Genomic DNA, 20959 nt, shown 5'->3' with positions numbered 1-20959 from the left:
GGGGTTCTTAACCTCACGGCTTCGGGATTTATCCTCACTGACCAAACTTACTGAGATGGATGCAATGGTTACCGAACCCCCCACTAATCCGTCCCTATCATATCTTTATTTTAAACTAGGATCCCGTTCAAATGATACCATGAGTAATAAAATGTTTTCTAAATGGGCATCCATCATAGGAGACGAGGACCTACCCAAAAAAATTTTGGAGGGGTGGGCGGCGGTGCGTAGGGCGGTCCCCAGTGAACGTTGGCGCGAAACACAATTTAAGCTCATGCATAAAGCCATATATGGGTTTAATATTCCTCCTCATCCATTGGCGCCTGATAGATTATTGGCGTGTCCGAAATGCCAGCAGCCCTCTACGGATCTCACCCATGGCATTTGGTCCTGTCCATATACCCAAAAATTTTGGGCTCAGGTCTTGGCATTCATTCAAACCAGATGGCGCACGCACATACCTTTGTCCCCGCAATTACTCTTGTTTCATTCTGCTCCTGAATCTGTTCGGGTGTCGTTGGCACTACACGCTTTTATATTGGTCGCCAAGAGGTGCTTATTACAAAATTGGTTGCAACCCGCCCTCCCCGCTATATGGGAGGTGGTGGCCCAGATGAAGCACTTCCTATTCCTAGACAGAATAGAATGTGAGAGAATGCAAGAGGCGACCACCAAAGGGTTTTTCAGAAAATGGAAGACCTTTATTGTGAGGTTTCTTTCTGATCAAGAAATCAAGGAAGTAATGCAGCCCTTTATTGGCACAAAATGGTACCTCACGTCTGAGCTGGCGGGGTCTTTGGGTCGCTTGAAGGTTACAGGCAATCGGGTGTAATTGCTCGAGCATTGAACACCAAGGTGACTGATTTCTCTTGCTGCATCTGTGGAAGGGGAGGGGGGGGGGGGGAGTTATAAGGTTATGTTTATTTTCTGTTATGTCTCACATGTCTGACAATGTCCATATCTACGGTTTTGGGCACATGATGTAAATGTGTCTAAATGCTGTCATATGCTTCTTAATATGAAAAAATAAAAAAAAATTTTTATAAAAAAAAAAAAAAACTTTTAAACTTGCAGCCCTGTGCCCAACAGCCCTGGCTTGGAGTATCTGTGCCCTAACTTTGCACCACCCCTCTGTCCCTCCTCCTCACCTTCTTCACCATTTTTCCTATTCCTCTGCGGTGAAAACTACACAGGTGCCTAAACGATCCAGCCCATGTGCCATGCTCACACAGGTGAAGAATGGTAGAAAATCAATAATGATGATAAAGAGGGCGGGGAGGAGGGACAGAGAGGTTGTGCCAGCCTAATGCATACACACTCTAGGGCACGGCCATTGGGTTGCAAGTTTAAAAGTTGTTTTTTAGGACAATAACAGCATCACCTGCCGAACGGACCCCAGGACAGTTCTTGGATTAAAAGCAGCTATCGGACGGTACAAGTAGTTTTGGGGGGGGGGGGCAGATTGTGGGTACAGAGTCGCTTTAAGTATTTCTTTATGAGTAACTTTAGTACTTACAGCAGCAAAAGCAGCCATCTCCTTATCCACAACCCCAGACTGACCTCCACAAGATTGAATTTCTTCAGCATCAACATGATGGCCCAGATCCAGACCAGGGCCTTTCCAAGAGCCCAGGTTCCCTCTCTTCCTCCAGGATGTGAACCCTGCCTCCTTCCACAGAGGGAGCTCAGGAGCACACCCCTTGTATGACATCACCGACATGATGGCAGCCACACCCCGTTTGACATCACTGATATAATGACTATTGCAGCCCCACCCCTTGTATGACATCACTGAAATAATATAATGGCACGATCACAACCCCACCCCCTGTATGACATCACTAATATAATGTATTCTCTATGTACTGTGTGGATGGTTATTATGAGATTCCAGGGTATAATACTCAGTAAAGGTTTATAGATTTTTGTGGTGTCATTTTCTGTGCAGACGGCAGAAGCGGACAGCGGGGCACTTGGTACTACTCCTGCAGGACCTCCCCCCAGGCTCCTCCCTGTCTTCAGCCCCGGTCTGCACTCTCCATCCTTTAGAGGAGCTATGCCTGTTCTGTGAGTCCTGCGCTCTTCCTTCCTGTCGGGACTGTGCTGTGGTCAAGCATTCGGGACACCAGATTCGTCCAGTCCTGGAGGTCGCTGGGAGGCATCGGGCACAGTTACAGGGAGCTTTACTAAAGTCTGAGCCTCAGCTGGAGACCCTGCAGGCCACACTCCATGTCATACAAGAAGCAGGAGAAGATTTGAGGAGGAGCGCGGCGCTTCTGCAGAAGGAGGTGGAAGCCTTCACAGATGGGTATATACATGCCATCCGAGAGCACAAGGTCCGACTCCTACAGGACATAGAGGACGAGGTGCGCCGGAAAGACCAAGCCTTGAGCCTACAGCGAGCTCGGATACAGCAGCAGCTGACAGATCTACATACTGCCACTACATTCACAAAAGGCCTGCTGGACCATGGATCAGACCTTCATCTTGTCCAAGCCCAGGCCTTGGTAACTGGCCGCTTGAAGGAGCTAAACCAAGGAGATTGTGGCCGAATGGAAGAAGCAGAGGCCGACAAAATAGTATTCAATGCCAAGGAGAAGGCAAGCCTGTGCCAAGGTTATCACATGTACGGCAAGGTGCAAAGAGGCGGTGTGGAACCCGAGAGGTGCCAGGTCCGAGGACAAGGTAATCACTTTATACAATTTATAACCAGTCATTATATAGTAATTAGAGATAAGCAAACAGGGTTTGGGCTCGAGTCCATCTGAACCTGAACGATCGGCATTTGATTAGCTGGGGCTGCTGAAGTTGGATAAAGCTCTATGGTTGTCTGGAAAACATGGATACAGCCAATGACTATATCCATGTTTTCCACATAGCCTTAGGGCTTTATCCAACTTCAGCAGCCACCGCTAATCAAATGCCGAACGATCGGGCTCGGATGGGCTCCAGCATGCTCGAGGCTCGCTTATTTCTAATATTTATAAGGTCTCTTGTGTCTTCCATGCTTTTGTCCAGGTCTTCAGTCTGTGCAGCCTGGGAAACTCTGCAGCTTTACCCTCACCTGTAACTCCATATCCGGAGATCAGCTGGAACAGAAAGGAGCACCGCCTAGGGTTATCATCCTGCATAAAGAGTCTGGCAGGTCAGTCTCCTCCATGCCCAATCCATCCAGTTTCTTCTCTTTCTATCATCCATAAGCAATTAATAAATGATCATGGCACAGAGGACCCTCTATTGTGGGTTAGGTTGGGTCTCCTCTCTACCAAATAGATGCATGGATAGTGGGTTGCTTTTCTTCTCACAAGTATACATGTCTGGTGGTGGATTGGGTCTCCAGTATAGATGCCAGGGTAATGGGCAAGCTCTCCTCTCTCCATTAGTCATGCCAGGGCAATGGGTTGGGTCTCCTCTATCCAGTTTAAATGTTTGGGTGACAGGTTAGTTCTCCTCTCTCCTGTTGGTCAGGTGCCCACTATTGGATGGTCTGTCTTGTTGGTCGTGTCCCTACTACTGGGAGGTCTGCCCTGTTGGTTATGTGCCCACTATTGGGCGGCCCATCCTGTTGGTCAGGTGAGCACTATTGGATGGCCCATCGTGTTGGTTGTGTCCACTCTATTGGGCAATCCATCCGGTTGGCCGTGTCCTCCCCACTGTAGGTCATGTCTCTGGTAGATAATGGGTGAGCGTTGTTGGCTGGTTTTATCTGCATTGTATCTATGTGGATTTTGTCCCTACTGTAGGCGGTACATCCTGTTGGTCGGATGAGCACTATTGGACGGCCCATTGTGTTGGTCGTATCCCTGGTATAGGGAGACTCTAAGATGATAGTAATGGTGTTGGAGTCCAGTAAGCTTCTCAGAAGCTAACCCCGGTTACATCTTCAGCTAATCCACACCCAGAGTCTTGCCTTGTGTCCAACAGTATGCAGGGAGAGGATAAAAGCTTCATGCTTTATGTATCTTACAGACCTGTGCAGCCATCCATTCAGAATAACCACGATGGAACATACTACATCTCTTACACCCCCACAGAGCCGGGACAGATGTCTATAAGTGTGTACATAAGAGGTCGTCATATCAGGGTAAGAGGGGGAATCCAGGGCTAATCCATCTCATCTTGGAGATCTTAGCATCATAGTCCTGACTTGCAGGTTGTTTTCCACAGGGATCTCCATTTACTGTCACAGTGAGCGGGACATCAGGCCAGCATTGCGGGGTCTATCACTGCTGCACTTTCTGTTCCAGTGGTGGTCAGAAGGATGCCCGTTGCAGCTGTGGTGGGACAATGCCAGGTAGGTTTTATCACTCTATAAAGGTTTCCTTATACTCAGATCCTGTGTACACTATCTACATTATTTCCTTTATCCCCTACAGGTGGTTTCCAGGGTTGTGGTCATGGTCACAAAGGTCATCCTGGACAGTCCCACTGGTCTTGTTGTGGATGCACCTTAGAGACATCGAAGTGCACTGGGGTGAAGGATTCAGCCCCTCGCAATCTGCTCCGTACTGTAGCTTTATGACGGTGGACTCTGCACACTATGGTGTTCTATTCACAGTTTTCTATTAATTCTTTACAATAACACCAAGAGTGCGGCCTGCAGAGAGATGAAACACCAAAGAAACACAATGGCAGGCCCTTGCCAAAGCTCTTTCCTACGGGCTGAGATGTGGTAGCGTTTGTAGAGGGTAACAGCTGGTGCCGGTGATTTATCGGAAAATAAGATGATTTCTATCTTATAACCAAATTGCTTAAATGGCGTGGTCTGTAAGACGTGGCTCATCGATTGTGCTACATTGTCCAGAGTCATAGGGAAGGAAAATGGCTTCCGTATCCCATCATACTAGCAGATGTAAATGGGCTTCCATTGCCCTGCTCCCTGTAAGAATCTTCAAACTGGAGAATCAATATACAGGATGTGTGGTGGTTGGCGGCCATGCCGTGGCCTCTGGTTCTATTCCCAGCGAGAGCCCACACCAAGGCCTTGTCGCCTCAGAGTTACATATCAGAACAGATATCCCTCACACATACATTATAATAAAGACATTCATGCCTCTGCCTCTTATCCTCATCATATCCGCAATGCTGGGCTGAGTAATGGTGGAAATAGCACAGCCCTCATGAATTACAATGGCTGCACCGCTCCCATTAAAGGGGTTGCACCTGTTCTGTTCCCTGACACTTCATAGGTCTTCTCTTCATATTATTCCTTCACGCTTTTGTTTCCTCGCTCTTATGTACCTTCTCATTGCTTTTACACTCATCCTTCCTTCTTATTCATTTTCTTTGTATTCTTTCTCTTTACTTTTCATTCTCTTCCTTCATCTTGCTCGCTCCTAGTACTCGTTTTCTTTGTCCCTTTCATAATCTTCCTCCTTTTGTGCTCGTCTCCTTCTTCCCAGTTGTTCTTCTCTTTTCTTCCATCTTTCCTCCAGTACTCTTCATCTGTTCCTGTGTGATTCCAGCCTTAGGGTGGTATTACATGGGCCGAGCAGGGCCCGATAATACCTGTAAACGAGCGCCGATCTGCTAGATCGTCACTCGTTTGCTGGGCCTATTACACGGCCCGATAATCGTTTAGCAAGAGCTGCAAGGACATCGTTGCCGATGTCCTTACAGCCCTTGCTAAACTGGCATACATTACCCATCCACGTTCCAGGGCTGCTCCTGCCTCTAACTTCACATCGGCCTATCAGCTGACAGGCCGCTCAGCCAATCACAGGCCGCGGCGGTCCCGGCCTGTGATTGGCTGAGCGGGAGAAGCGGACGGCAGGAGCAGCCCTGGAATGTGGATGGGTAATGTATATCGTTAGTCGCCGTTCGTGCACCGCTATTACACGCAGCGGTGTGCGGTCGGCACCCGACAAAAATAGGTTCTAACCTATATCAACAATCAGCCGATTATCGTTCCGTGTAATAGGGCCCTTAGGGAGCTCCTTCTTTCCCACCATGTGTCTCTTTCTTGTAGCTTCTGCTCTAGTCTGGGGCCTTACAGGTAGAGACCTGGACAGTCACCCGTATCCAGCCGTCAGTCCTGTATAAACCATGCGTCAACGTGTAGACACTGTTACTCCCCCCCAATGATTTAGGCAATGGTATATAAACTCTGTTTTATTATATTTATATGGCACTTATAGAAGAGATCCCACTCACTGTACATATAAATAGAGAGCGCACACAGTCTGAGCCCTCTGTAGGTGGCGCTAGTAACATGGACCGAAGACAGCTGTATATTACACACCAAAGAGCAAGCGCAGGTCAGCCAGGGTCAGCTTAGTGAATGTGCTGCTGTTTCCAGTCAGGACTTTCCTGGCCAAATCTTTCTTCTTCTCTTGAAGTTGAGAAATCTTCTCCTCCACCGTTCCCTGACACACAAACCTGCCCAAAAGAAGAAGAATAGTGAGGACATTGACAATCCGATCAGAGCAAAGGAAAGGCAGTGAAGAGTGGAGAGTACAGGGGGATACGAGGGATCATCCGCAGAGGGGAGAGTACAGGGGGATACGAGGGATCATCCGCAGAGGGGAGAGTACAGGGGGATACGAGGGATCATCCGCAGAGGGGAGAGTACAGGGGGATACGAGGGAGCGCCCGCAGAGGGGAGAGTACAGGGAGATACGAGGGAGCGCCCGCAGAGGGGAGAGTACAGGGAGATACGAGGGATCATCCGCAGAGGGGAGAGTACAGGGGGATACGAGGGATCATCCGCAGAGGGGAGAGTACAGGGGGATACGAGGGATCATCCGCAGAGGGGAGAGCACAGGGGGATACGAAGGAGCGCCCGCAGAGGGGAGAGTACAGGGGGATACGAGGGAGCGCCCGCAGAGGGGAGAGTACAGGGGGATACGAGGGATCATCCGCAGAGGGGAGAGTACAGGGGGATACGAAGGAGCGCCCGCAGAGGGGAAAGTACAGGGGGATACGAGGGATCATCCGCAGAGGGGAGAGTACAGGGGGATACGAGGGAGCGCCCGCAGAGGGGAGAGTACAGGGGGATACGAGGGAGCGCCCGCAGAGGGGAGAGTACAGGGAGATACGAGGGATCATCCGCAAAAGGGAAAAGAACAGGGGGATACGAGGGAGCGCCCGCAGAGGGGAGAGTACAGGGGGATACGAGGGATCATCCGCAGAGGGGAGAGTACAGGGGGATACGAGGGAGCGCCCGCAGAGGGGAAAGTACAGGGGGATACGAGGGAGCGCCCGCAGAGGGGAAAGTACAGGGAGATACGAGGGATCATCCGCAGAGGGGAGAGTACAGGGGGATACGAGGGAGCGCCCGCAGAGGGGAGAGTACAGGGAGATACGAGGGAGCGCCCGCAGAAGGTAGAGTACAGGGGGATACGAGGGATCATCCGCAGAAGGTAGAGTACAGGGGGATACGAGGGAGCGCCCGCAGAGGGGAGAGTACAGGGGGATACGAGGGAGCGCTCGCAGAGGGGAGAGTACAGGGGGATACGAGGGAGCGCTCGCAGAGGGGAGAGTACAGGGGGATACGAGGGAGCGCCCGCAGAGGGGAGAGTACAGGGGGATACGAGGGAGCGCCCGCAGAGGGGAGAGTACAGGGGGATACGAGGGAGCGCCCGCAGAGGGGAGAGTACAGGGAGATACGAGGGATCGCCCGCAGAGGGGAGAGTACAGGGGGATACGAGGGAGCGCCCGCAGAGGGGAGAGTACAGGGGGATACGAGGGAGCGCCCGCAGAGGGGAGAGTACAGGGGGATACGAGGGAGCGCTCGCAGAGGGGAGAGTACAGGGGGATACGAGGGAGCGCCCGCAGAGGGGAGAGTACAGGGGGATACGAGGGATCATCCGCAGAGGGGAGAGTACAGGGGGATACGAGGGATCATCCGCAGAGGGGAGAGTACAGGGGGATACGAGGGAGCGGTCGCAGAGGGGAGAGTACAGGGGGATACGAGGGATCATCCGCAGAGGGGAGAGTACAGGGGGATACGAAGGAGCGCCCGCAGAGGGGAAAGTACAGGGGGATACGAGGGATCATCCGCAGAGGGGAGAGTACAGGGGGATACGAGGGAGCGCCCGCAGAGGGGAAAGTACAGGGGAATACGAGGGAGCGCCCGCAGAGGGGAAAGTACAGGGAGATACGAGGGATCATCCGCAGAGGGGAGAGTACAGGGGGATACGAGGGAGCGCCCGCAGAGGGGAGAGTACAGGGAGATACGAGGGAGCGCCCGCAGAAGGTAGAGTACAGGGGGATACGAGGGATCATCCGCAGAAGGTAGAGTACAGGGGGATACGAGGGAGCGCCCGCAGAGGGGAGAGTACAGGGGGATACGAGGGAGCGCTCGCAGAGGGGAGAGTACAGGGGGATACGAGGGATCATCCGCAGAGGGGAGAGTACAGGGGGATACGAGGGAGCGCTCGCAGAGGGGAGAGTACAGGGGGATACGAGGGAGCGCTGCAGCAGAGTGGAGAGTACAGGGGGATACGAGGGATCGCCCGCAGAGTGGAGAGTACAGGGGGATACGAGGGATCATCCGCAGAGGGGAGAGTACAGGGAGATACGAGGGAGCGCTCGCAGAGGGGAGAGTACAGGGGGATACGAGGGATCATCCGCAGAGGGGAGAGTACAGGGGGATACGAGGGATCATCCGCAGAGGGGAGAGTACAGGGGGATACGAGGGATCATCCGCAGAGGGGAAAGTACAGGGAGATACGAGGGAGCGTCCGCAGGGTGGAGAGTACAGGGGGATACGAGGGAGCGCTCGCAGAGGGGAGAGTACAGGGAGATACGAGGGAGCACTGCAGAGGGGAGAGTACAGGGGGATACGAGGGAGCGCTCGCAGAGGGGAGAGTACAGGGGGATACGAGGGATCATCCGCAGAGGGGAAAGTACAGGGAGATACGAGGGAGCGTCCGCAGGGTGGAGAGTACAGGGGGATAGGGATGTCATGTCTCCCCTAGTCCCCTCACCCTCCTCCGGTCCCTAGTGCTGGGTATTGGGTGTCTAGGCAGTCACATGGAATCATGTAATGTCACTATGCAGCAGGGAACGGAGGAAGAGAATATAAGAGCATTACTGATCATCTGTCCATTACTACAGCTACACAAGAGCGCGTGGGATGGGGAGGAGGCGCGCGGGGTGCTCTGGGGAAGAGAGGATAAGGGTGGGGGAGGGGACCTCCTCACCGGTGTATCACCACATCCTTGCTCTGGCCCACCCGGTAGATGCGGTCACAGGCCTGATCCTCCAGAGCCGGATTCCTGAAACATGAAACAAGGTCAGGAAACCCCGATATCCCATCATCCTCAGCTTCAGGAAGGGACATACAGGACTGTGAATCAGGATGCTCAGGATGAACAGAAACCTCAGTAAACACCAATACTAGAAAGACGACGGAACAATCCACCAGAACAATAGGAGGAAACCCTATTATAGTCACCGCAAACTTCTCCAGAGCTGCACTCATTAATCTGCTGTTACACCATGTCTCATCCTCCAGAGCTGCATTCACTATTCTGCTGTTACATCCTGTCATCCTCCAGAGCTGCACTCATCATTCTGCTGTTATATCATGTCTTATCCTCCAGAGCTGCATTCACTATTCTGCTGTTACATCCTGTCATCCTCCAGAGCTGCACTCACTATTCTGCTGTTATATCATGTCTTATCCTCCAGAGCTGCACTCACTATTCTGCTGTTACATCAGGTCTCCTCCTCCAGAGCTGCACTCACTATTCTGCTGTTATATCATGTCTCATCCTCCAGAGCTGCACTCATTAATCTGCTGTTACATGATGTCTCATCCTCCAGAGCTGCACTCACTATTCTGCTGTTACATCAGGTCTCCTCCTCCAGAGCTGCACTCACTATTCTGCTGTTATATCATGTCTTATCCTCCAGAGCTGCACTCACTATTCTGCTGTTACATCAGGTCTCCTCCTCCAGAGCTGCACTCACTATTCTGCTGTTATATCATGTCTTATCCTCCAGAGCTGCACTCATTAATCTGCTGTTACATCAGGTCTCCTCCTCCAGAGCTGCACTTATACAGGACTGACGGCTGGATACGGGTGACTGTCCAGGTCTCTACCTGTAAGGCCCCAGACTAGAGCAGAAGCTACAAGAAAGAGACACATGGTGGGAAAGAAGGAGCTCCCTAAGGGCCCTATTACACGGAACGATAATCGGCTGATTGTTGATATAGGTTAGAACCTATTTTTGTCGGGTGCCGACCGCACACCGCTGCGTGTAATAGCGGTGCACGAGCGGCGACTAACGATATACATTACCCATCCACATTCCAGGGCTGCTCCTGCCGTCCGCTTCTCCCGCTCAGCCAATCACAGGCCGGGACCGCCGCGCGGTCTGAGACGGGTACTCAGCAGGAGAGACAGTGCAGTACCAGTGATGAGACGGGTACTCAGCAGGAGAGACAGTGCAGTACCAGGGATGAGACGGGTACTCAGCAGGAGAGACAGTGCAGTACCAGGGATGAGACGGGTATTCAGCAGGAGAGAGAGTGCAGTACCAGGGATGAGACGGGTACTCAGCAGGAGAGACAGTGCAGTACCAGGGATGAGACGGGTATTCAGCAGGAGAGACAGTGCAGTACCAGTGATGAGACGGGTACTCAGCAGGAGAGAGAGTGCAGTACCAGTGATGAGACGGGTATTCAGCAGGAGAGACAGTGCAGTACCAGGGATGAGACGGGTACTCAGCAGGAGAGACAGTGCAGTACCAGGGATGAGACGGGTACTCAGCAGGAGAGACAGTGCAGTACCAGGGATGAGATGGGTACTCAGCAGGAGAGACAGTGCAGTACCAGGGATGAGACGGGTACTCAGCAGGAGAGACAGTGCAGTACCAGTGATGAGACGGGTACTCAGCAGGAGAGAGAGTGCAGTACCAGGGATGAGACGGGTACTCAGCAGGAGAGAGAGTGCAGTACCAGTGATGAGACGGGTACTCAGCAGGAGAGACAGTGCAGTACCAGTGATGAGACGGGTACTCAGCAGGAGAAACAGTGCAGTACCAGGGATGAGACGGGTATTCAGCAGGAGAGAGAGTGCAGTACCAGGGATGAGACGGGTACTCAGCAGGAGAGACAGTGCAGTACCAGTGATGAGACGGGTACTCAGCAGGAGAGACAGTGCAGTACCAGGGATGAGACGGGTATTCAGCAGGAGAGAGAGTGCAGTACCAGGGATGAGACGGGTATTCAGCAGGAGAGACAGTGCAGTACCAGGGATGAGATGGGTACTCAGCAGGAGAGACAGTGCAGTACCAGGGATGAGACGGGTACTCAGCAGGAGAGACAGTGCAGTACCAGGGATGAGACGGGTACTCAGCAGGAGAGACAGTGCAGTACCAGGGATGAGACGGGTATTCAGCAGGAGAGACAGTGCAGTACCAGGGATGAGACGGGTATTCAGCAGGAGAGAGAGTGCAGTACCAGGGATGAGACGTGTACTCAGCAGGAGAGAGAGTGCAGTACCAGGGATGAGACGGGTATTCAGCAGGAGAGACAGTGCAGTACCAGGGATGAGACGGGTATTCAGCAGGAGAGACAGTGCAGTACCAGGGATGAGACGGGTACTCAGCAGGAGAGACAGTGCAGTACCAGGGATGAGACGGGTATTCAGCAGGAGAGACAGTGCAGTACCAGGGATGAGACGGATATTCAGCAGGAGAGACAGTGCAGTACCAGGGATGAGACGGGTACTCAGCAGGAGAGACAGTGCAGTACCAGGGATGAGACGGGTACTCAGCAGGAGAGACAGTGCAGTACCAGGGATGAGACGGGTACTCAGCAGGAGAGACAGTGCAGTACCAGGGATGAGACGGGTACTCAGCAGGAGAGACAGTGCAGTACCAGGGATGAGACGGGTACTCAGCAGGAGAGACAGTGCAGTACCAGGGATGAGACGGGTACTCAGCAGGAGAGACAGTGCAGTACCAGGGATGAGACGGGTATTCAGCAGGAGAGACAGTGCAGTACCAGGGATGAGACGGGTATTCAGCAGGAGAGAGAGTGCAGTACCAGGGATGAGACGTGTACTCAGCAGGAGAGAGAGTGCAGTACCAGGGATGAGACGGGTATTCAGCAGGAGAGACAGTGCAGTACCAGGGATGAGACGGGTATTCAGCAGGAGAGACAGTGCAGTACCAGGGATGAGACGGGTACTCAGCAGGAGAGACAGTGCAGTACCAGGGATGAGACGGGTATTCAGCAGGAGAGACAGTGCAGTACCAGGGATGAGACGGATATTCAGCAGGAGAGACAGTGCAGTACCAGGGATGAGACGGGTACTCAGCAGGAGAGACAGTGCAGTACCAGGGATGAGACGGGTACTCAGCAGGAGAGACAGTGCAGTACCAGGGATGAGACGGGTATTCAGCAGGAGAGACAGTGCAGTACCAGGGATGAGACGGGTATTCAGCAGGAGAGACAGTGCAGTACCAGGGATGAGACGGGTATTCAGCAGGAGAGACAGTGCAGTACCAGGGATGAGACGGGTATTCAGCAGGAGACTGCACCTCTCGTTCCACGCTTGAGAAACGCAAAAACAGCAAAAACGTTGCGAAGTAGGATGTGAATAGAGGACTGAGGTTTTTCATTGAGAGGTGCCGTCTCCTGCTGACTGTTTGTGGATTTGTATCCGGACGGAGCGTCCTGTTTGGTGAGGCGAGCGCTCTATTCTATCATTCTACTGACTCTAGCCGCTGCTGTTCCATTGGAATTCATTCATTTAGGGTATTGAAGTCAGACAGCAGGCCTGGGTCAGGACACAGCATCACAGACACCTTGCGAGATGGGCTTAAGCGATCGCATAACGGTTTTTCCGTTTTTTCCGTACTATGTATCATTCCATCTAAACGCCGATCATTATAAAAAAAACATTGTTCATTCAAAATCGTTAACCGTGCGAATTACCGCTCCGTGTAAAAGTACCATATGAATGCACAATTGCAACAATGCTCAGGCAGGGAGGGGCTGCTGGGTGCAGGTGGTTCTGGATTGGCCGATGACGAGAGCAGGTGGAGAGAAGTTGCTCTAAAACTCGAGTGTGCATGTGGTCTGATGTGGCCAAAAGGGTGATTGCAGCAGGAGGAGGAGGAGGAGGAGGATGATGATGATGATGATGCGGATGCCAGAAGACACAAGCCACACTCATTATTACATCATCTATACATAAGATAACAGCTGCACCGTATACATTCTTCTCACCACAGGATCTCCACCAAATCCCTTGAAGTAGATTATATACAAGCGGTGAGACTGGGGTTGGAGACATCCTCACACTCTGAGCTTCCTCAATGCATGATGGTTACTGGTCCCACAGGCCGCTACATCCGAGGTGTTGTAGGATAGGCTCCTCCTTCTTCATGCACCATGTGGACACCAGGCTGGGCGCTCGGGTGGATGTAGCGGCTTATGAGCCAGATTTCTGTACCGAGGAATAAACTTTCCCTTATACTGCTGATACATCAGCTTTAAGCCTCCAGAGCTGCGCTCAAAGCTCTGACACTGTCAGCTACCAGTAGGGATCATATTGTAGGGATCTGATGGAGCCATTGGGGTCCTGCAGACATTGGGTGATATCCGCCCGCCCGCCCAGGGTCAGAGGTCATTACCAGTGCATGTCCATCAGGAAGAGATGATTTCCACCAATCAGGTTGAGACCCACACCACCAGCGCAGAGCGAGACCAGCATCACCTGTCATAGAAGACACAGAGGCTCATCAGGGGGTCCCGGGCCCCAAGTGCATGCTGGGAATATGGCCTCTCTTACCTGTGGACCTCGGGGGTTGCTATTAAACTCCTCCACCACATCCATGCGGAGTTTAGGATTGATGGAGCCGTCGATGGTGGCAAATGAGATCCCCAGGCGCTTCAGGTGAACGGCCACAATCCTTAGCATGCTGGTCCACTGCGACACAATGACGCTGCGAACAAGGCAAGAGGGCGCTCAGGTCATCCAGAGGGGCGAGACACTCTGCGGCCCCCAGAGCACATACAGCAGCCTATACCCCTCCCCCATAGGAGACCAGAGCACATACAGCAGCCTATACCCCTCCCCCATAGGAGACCAGACCACATACAGCAGCCTATACCCCTCCCCCATAGGAGACCAGAGCACATACAGCAGCCTATACCCCTCCCCCATAGGAGACCAGAGCACATACAGCAGCCTATACCCCTCCCCCCCATAGGAGACCAGAGCACATACAGCAGCCTATACCCCTCCCCCATAGGAGGCCAGAGCACATACAGCAGCCTATACCCCTCCCCCATAGGAGACCAGAGCACATACAGCAGCCTATACCCCTCCCCCATAGGAGACCAGAGCACATACAGCAGCCTATACCCCTCCCCCATAGGAGGCCAGAGCACATACAGCAGCCTATACCCCTCCCCCATAGGAGACCAGAGCACATACAGCAGCCTATACCCCTCCCCCATAGGAGACCAGAGCACATACAGCAGCCTATACCCCTCCCCCATAGGAGACCAGACCCAGACACCTCACCTCTTCTGGGGGTCACCGCCTGAGCTTATGGATATCAGCTGGGAGATAAGAGCATCAACCTGGAGAGAGAGAGAGAGAGAGAGAGAGAGAGAGAGAGAGACACACACAGCTTGTGCGAGGATCTGTGACATCACTGCCCATACACAGACCCCGCCTCCCCACCAGTGACATCACTGTCCATACACAGACCCCGCCTCCCCACCAGTAACATCACTGCCCATACACAGGCCCCGCCTCCCCACCTGTGACATCACTGTCCATACACAGACCCCGCCTCCCCACCAGTAACATCACTGCCCATACACAGACCCCGCCTCCCCACCTGTGACATCACTGCCCATACACAGACCCTGCCTCACCACCAGTGACATCACTGCCCATACACAGACCCCGCCTCCCCACCAGTAACATCACTGCCCATACACAGACCCCGCCTCCCCACCAGTAACATCACTGCCCATACACAGACCCCGCCTCCCCAGCTGTGACATCACTGCCCATACACAGACCCCGCCTCCCCACCAGTAACATCACTGCCCATACACAGACCCTGCCTCCCCCACCTGTGACATCACTGCCCATACACAGACCCCGCCTCCCCACCAGTAACATCACGGCCCATACACAGACCCCGCCTCCCCACCTGTGACATCACTGCCCATACACAGACCCCGCCTCCCCACCAGTAACATCACGGCCCATACACAGACCCCGCCTCCCCACTAGTGACATCACTGCCCATAAACAGACCCCGCCTCCCCCACCTGTGACATCACTGCCCATACACAGACCCCGCCTCCCCACCAGTAACATCACGGCCCATACACAGACCCCGCCTCCCCACTAGTGACATCACTGCCCATACACAGACCCCGCCTCCCCCACCTGTGACAAGAGACCCAGATCCGTTGACTGTGACATCACTCACAAAATCCAGACCCCTTTGACTATAAAAGCCCCCTCATGTCATCGACTACACATAGCCCTTCCCCCTTACTGTGACATCACTGGCTACACCCAGAGCACCCCCAACTATGACATCCTGTACCCAACCTTGGTGCTCCCACTCTCGCTCTGGAAGAGTTCGGCCTGGAAACTGGTTCCATTCAAGGAGACGGTGGATTTGGGGTCGGGGTTCTGGAGGTCACACAGGGTCAGGGCGCTGAGTTGCTCCTCCAGGGTCAGGCTTAGACCCTCGTTTTTTAGCTCAAGTTGATCCAGAGTCTGCAGAGAGAAAGATGGGGTCACGTCACTGCTCCCATACCATCAGAGCCACCAACGCCATCTTCTCCCCCCCCCACCATCATCATCATCCTCCACCATCATCATCATCCCCCACCACCCATCATTCTCATCATCCTCCACCACCATCATCATTCCCCACCATCATCATCCATCATTCTCATCATCCCCCACCACCCATCATTCTCATCATCCTCCACCACCATCATCCCCCACCACCACCCATCATTCTCATCATCCTCCCCCACCATCATCCTCCTCCACCATCATCCTCCTCCACCATCATCATCCTCCTCCATCCTCCACCATCATCATCCTCCACCACCACCATCACCCCCCGCCACCATCATCCCCCGCCACCATCATCCCCCACCACCATCATCCCCCACCACCATCATCCCCCACCATCATCATCCCCCACCATCATCATCCCCCACCATCATCATCCCCCACCATCATCATCCCCCACCATCATCATCCCCCACCATCATCATCCCCCACCATCATCATCCCCCACCATCATCATCCCCCACCATCATCATCCCCCACCATCATCATCCCCCACCATCATCATCCCCCACCATCATCATCCCCCACCATCATCATCCCCCACCATCATCATCCCCCGCCACCATCCCCCACCGCCACCATCATCATCCACCGCCATCATCATCATCCACCACCATCCCCCGCCATCATCATCCCCCGCCACCACCATCATCCCCCACCACCACCATCATCCTACATCATCATCCATCATTCTCATCATCCTCCCCCACCATCATCATCCCCCACCACCACCCTCATCATCCCCCACCATCATCCCCCACCACCACCATCCCCCGCCATCATCATCCCCCGCCACCATCATCCCCCACCATCATCATCCTCCACCATCATCATCATCATCCCCCACCACCACCATCATCATCCACCACCATCCCCCAACATCACCATCATCCCCCAACATCACCATCATCCCCCACCACCACCATCCCCCATAATCATCCATCGCCACCATCATCCTCCCCCACCATCATCATCCTCCACCATCATCATCCTCCTCCACCACCATCGTCCCCCACCATCCTCCACCATCCTCATCACCCCCCACCATGACCATCATCCTCCACCATCCTCATCATCATCCTCCACCATCATCATCATCATCATCCTCCACCATCATCATCATCATCCTCCACCATCATCATCATCATCATCCTCCACCATCATCATCATCATCCTCCACCATCATCATCATCCTCCACCATCATCATCATCATCATCCTCCACCATCATCATCATCATCATCCTCCACCACCATCATCATCATCATCCTCCACCATCATCATCATCATCCTCCACCATCATCATCATCCTCCATCATCATCATCATCCTCCACCATCATCATCCTCCACCATCATCATCCTCCACCATCATCATCCTCCACCATCATCATCCTCCACCATCATCATCCTCCACCATCATCATCATCATCCTCCAAAACCACCATCCCCCACCACCACCATCATCCCCCACCACCACCACCATCATCATCCTCCACCACCAACATTCTAGTGACTGGAGCTCAGCCAATGAGGTCCATGGAGTGCCTCCCCCTCCCCGGGCGCTTACCGTCTTCAGCAGGGATAGGTGGCAGCAGCACTGGCGCAGGCGAAGCAGAAGTGACAGAATGTGGACGGTGCTGGATCCCTGGGAGAGTGGAGGGGCCGCAACGTCACCCTGACTGGGGCCGAACTCCCGGGCAACTGTGACATAGAAGGCCAGTAGGTAAGAGGGGGGAGGGCAGGAGAGAGGGTCAGCGAGGATGAAGAGGAGGAGGGCACAGAGGGTCAAGTAAGGAGGAAGAGGAGGAGGGCACAGGGGGTCAGTGAGGGAGAGGAGGAGGGGACCACAGAGGGTCAGTGAGGAAGAGGAGGAGGGGACCACAGAGGGTCAGTGAGGAAGAGGGGGCCACAGAGGGTCAGTGAGTAGGAAGAGGAGGAGGAAGAGGAGGGGGCCACAGAGGGTCAGTGAAGAAGAAGAGGAGGAGGCCACAGAGGGTCAGTGAAGAAGAAGAGGAGGAGGGGGCCACAGAGCGTCAGTGAAGAAGAAGAGGAGGAGGGGGCCACAGAGGGTCAGTGAAGAAGAAGAGGAGGAGGGGGCCACAGAGGGTCAGTGAGGAAGAAGAGGAGGGGGCCACAGAGGGTCAGTGAGGAGGAAGAGGAGGAGGCCACAGAGGGTCAGTTAGGAGGAAGAGGAGGCCACAGAGGGTCAGTGAGGAGGAAGAGGAGGAGGCCACAGAGGGTCAGTGAGGAAGAGGAGGAGGCCACAGAGGGTCAGTGAGGAAGAGGGGGCCACAGAGGGTCAGTGAGGAAGAGGAGGAGGGGGCCACAGAGGGTCAGTGAGTAGGAAAAGGAGGGGGAGAGACAAGAGAGACAAAGACTGAAGGGCGAGTTAGGAATCGCTAGGTGTCAGATACCTCTGTCAAAGGGGTTGTCTGCTCCTGCGGAGGCCGTGTGGGATCCGCCCTCGTGCCTCTTCAGGTAATTCTGCAGTGTAGATCTGAGCGGAGGGAAAAAAGCCATGAAGAGACCTTTCCCTCCCAGACACCATCACCTCACTGCCCCATCCCACCTCCCCGCCATCACCTCACTGCCCCATCCCACCTCCCCGCCATCACCTCACTGCCCCATCCCACCTCCCCGCCATCACCTCACTGCCCCATCCCACCTCCCCGCCATCACCTCACTGCCCCATCCCACCTCCCCGCCATCACCTCACTGCCCCATCCCACCTCCCCGCCATCACCTCACTGCCCCATCCCACCTCCCCGCCATCACCTCACTGCCCCATCCCACCTCCCCGCCATCACCTCACTGCCCCATCCCACCTCCCCGCCATCACCTCACTGCCCCATCCCACCTCCCCGCCATCACCTCACTGCCCCATCCCAGCTCCCCGCCATCACCTCACTGCCCCATCCCACCTCCCCGCCATCACCTCACTGCCCCATCCCACCTCCCCGCCATCACCTCACTGCCCCATCCCACCTCCCCGCTATCACCTCACTGCCCCATCCCACCACTCCACCATCACCCCAGGCCTCATGCCACCTCCCGCCATCATCTCATCACCCCGCCATCACCCCAACCCTCATCTATCCCTATATACATGTACTATACACCTTCAGCCTCCTTACCTGGAACGGGCGAATATGACATCGTACACGGCCTGCTCCTGGGCGGAGAGCTTCAGCTCATGGAGATCACACCGCCTCTGAGGGAGCTCCACCTGAACAACACAGAATATGGGGTGTCACTCATGTACTTCATGTGCTGAAACCCAACATGTAGATATGTAGTTCTCAGGGACAGTTACCAGGGGTCGCCCGGTGTGGTCCATCTGGTCCTTGGTCCTCCGCAGCAGTAGGCTCTTGGTCAGGATGTTCAGCCGCTCTCCCCCCTTCCTGCTGCCATTGTCCACCTGACTCTTCCACAACTTATACTCATCAAAGGGAGAACAGCGAAGGAACCTGCGGGAGAACGGAGGAGAACCCACTGAGGACTATGGGGGGACCTGCGGGAGAACGGAGGAGAACCCACTGAGGACTATGGGGGGTACCTGCGGGAGAACGGAGGAGAACCCACTGAGGACTATGGGGGGTACCTGCGGGAGAACGGAGGAGAACCCACTGAGGACTATGGGGGGTACCTGCGGGAGAACGGAGGAGAACCCACTGAGGACTATGGGGGGACCTGCGGGAGAACGGAGGAGAACCCACTGAGGACTATGGGGGGTACCTGCGGGAGAACGGGGGGGACCTGCGGGAGAACAGAGGAGAACCCACTGAGGACTATGGGGGGTACCTGCGGGAGAACGGGGGGGGGACCTGCGGGAGAACAGAGGAGAACCCACTGAGGACTATGGGGGGACCTGCGGGAGAACGGAGGAGAACCCACTGAGGACTATGGGGGGTACCTGCGGGAGAACGGGGGGGGACCTGCGGGTGAACGGAGGAGAACCCACTGAGGACTATGGGGGGTACCTGCGGGAGAACGGGGGGGGGGACCTGCGGGAGAACAGAGGAGAACCCACTGAGGACTATGGGGGGTACCTGCGGGAGAACGGGGGGGACCTGCGGGAGAACGGAGGAGAACCCACTAAGGACTATGGGGGGACCTGCGGGAGAACAGAGGAGAACCCACTAAGGACTATGGGGGGACCTGCGGGAGAACGGAGGAGAACCCACTGAGGACTATGGGGGGACCTGCGGGAGAACGGAGGAGAACCCACTGAGGACTATGGGGGAACCTGGGGGAGACCGGAGGAGAACCCACTGAGGACTATGGGGGGACCTGCGGGAGAACGGGGGGGGACCTGCGGGAGAACGGAGGAGAACCCACTGAGGACTATGGGGGGACCTGCGGGAGAACAGAGGAGAACCCACTGAGGACTATGGGGGTCCCTACACTCCCCATAGCAGGGAGGTACGGCAGGTTGTTCTGTATGGGGGTCCCTACACTCCCCGCAGCAGTGAGGTCCGGCAGGTTGTTCTGTATGGGGGTCCCTACACTCTCCAAAGCAGGGGGGTCCAGCAGGTTGTTCTGTAAGGGGGTCCCCACACTCACCGCAGCAGGGAGTAGAGGTCCAGCAGGTTGTTCTGTATGGGGGTCCCGGTCACTGCCCAGCGGGCTCCGGCTCTCAGCTTGCACACGGCGATGGACGTCTGCACTTTGGGGTTCTTGATGTTGTGAGCCTCATCCAGGATAATGCGGGCCCAGGCCAGGCGCAGCAGAGGCGAGGAGGTTGTCCGATCCTGCAGCAAACACCGAGCATCACCATAACCCCACCGCATTTCATCCTGGGAGATGACGGGTTAGCACCACACACTGCCCAGGTGTCTAACGCCCATAGCCACTAATACTGGACATACAGAAAACTGCAGAATAGTGAAGTGACTGGAACATATGAAGGGACTCAACACAGGATGAAAGCCCCCACAGTCACTCACCTCCAGGTCCTGCTCTTGGGCCGGGGCGTCCCACTCCTCCTTTTTGGCAGGAATCTCCTTGGACACCAGGCTGTAGGTGGTGACCACAATGTCGTACCGTGCTAGCCTGAATAGAGGAAAAGTCGACAGGTCAGGTGACACCCAGACTCCACCCACTCCCCTTCAGGACACATTGTCTCCTTAAAGGGAACCAATCACCGGAAAAACGCA

The 20959-nt window shown here is 54.6% G+C and overlaps 2 protein-coding genes across 2 annotated transcripts in view; one reads left to right on the top strand and one right to left on the bottom strand.

Annotated features, from left to right (window-relative positions):
• Nucleotides 1–5087, top strand: part of TRIM45 (tripartite motif containing 45) — a 57583-nt gene extending 52496 nt beyond the window's left edge. The window contains exons 2-6 of the mRNA XM_069945314.1: nt 1949–2685; nt 3019–3145; nt 3970–4084; nt 4168–4294; nt 4377–5087. Coding sequence (XP_069801415.1) covers nt 1949–2685; nt 3019–3145; nt 3970–4084; nt 4168–4294; nt 4377–4522 — 1252 coding nt within the window. The 3' untranslated portion in view covers nt 4523–5087. The remainder of the gene's footprint in view (nt 1–1948; nt 2686–3018; nt 3146–3969; nt 4085–4167; nt 4295–4376) is intronic.
• Nucleotides 5088–6096: 1009 nt separating this feature from the next.
• Nucleotides 6097–20959, bottom strand: part of TTF2 (transcription termination factor 2) — an 86425-nt gene continuing 71562 nt past the window's right edge. The window contains 12 exon segments of the mRNA XM_069944951.1: nt 6097–6378; nt 9147–9221; nt 13597–13679; nt 13755–13908; nt 14493–14551; nt 15546–15716; nt 17371–17504; nt 18218–18300; nt 18938–19029; nt 19117–19270; nt 20367–20554; nt 20750–20855. Of these exon segments, the coding sequence (XP_069801052.1) occupies nt 6234–6378; nt 9147–9221; nt 13597–13679; nt 13755–13908; nt 14493–14551; nt 15546–15716; nt 17371–17504; nt 18218–18300; nt 18938–19029; nt 19117–19270; nt 20367–20554; nt 20750–20855 (1444 nt within the window). The 3' untranslated portion in view covers nt 6097–6233.

This window comes from Dendropsophus ebraccatus, chromosome 11 (assembly GCF_027789765.1).
Source record: "Dendropsophus ebraccatus isolate aDenEbr1 chromosome 11, aDenEbr1.pat, whole genome shotgun sequence".
Taxonomy (NCBI): domain Eukaryota; kingdom Metazoa; phylum Chordata; class Amphibia; order Anura; family Hylidae; genus Dendropsophus; species Dendropsophus ebraccatus.
This window is presented reverse-complemented; position numbering and strand designations above follow the sequence as displayed.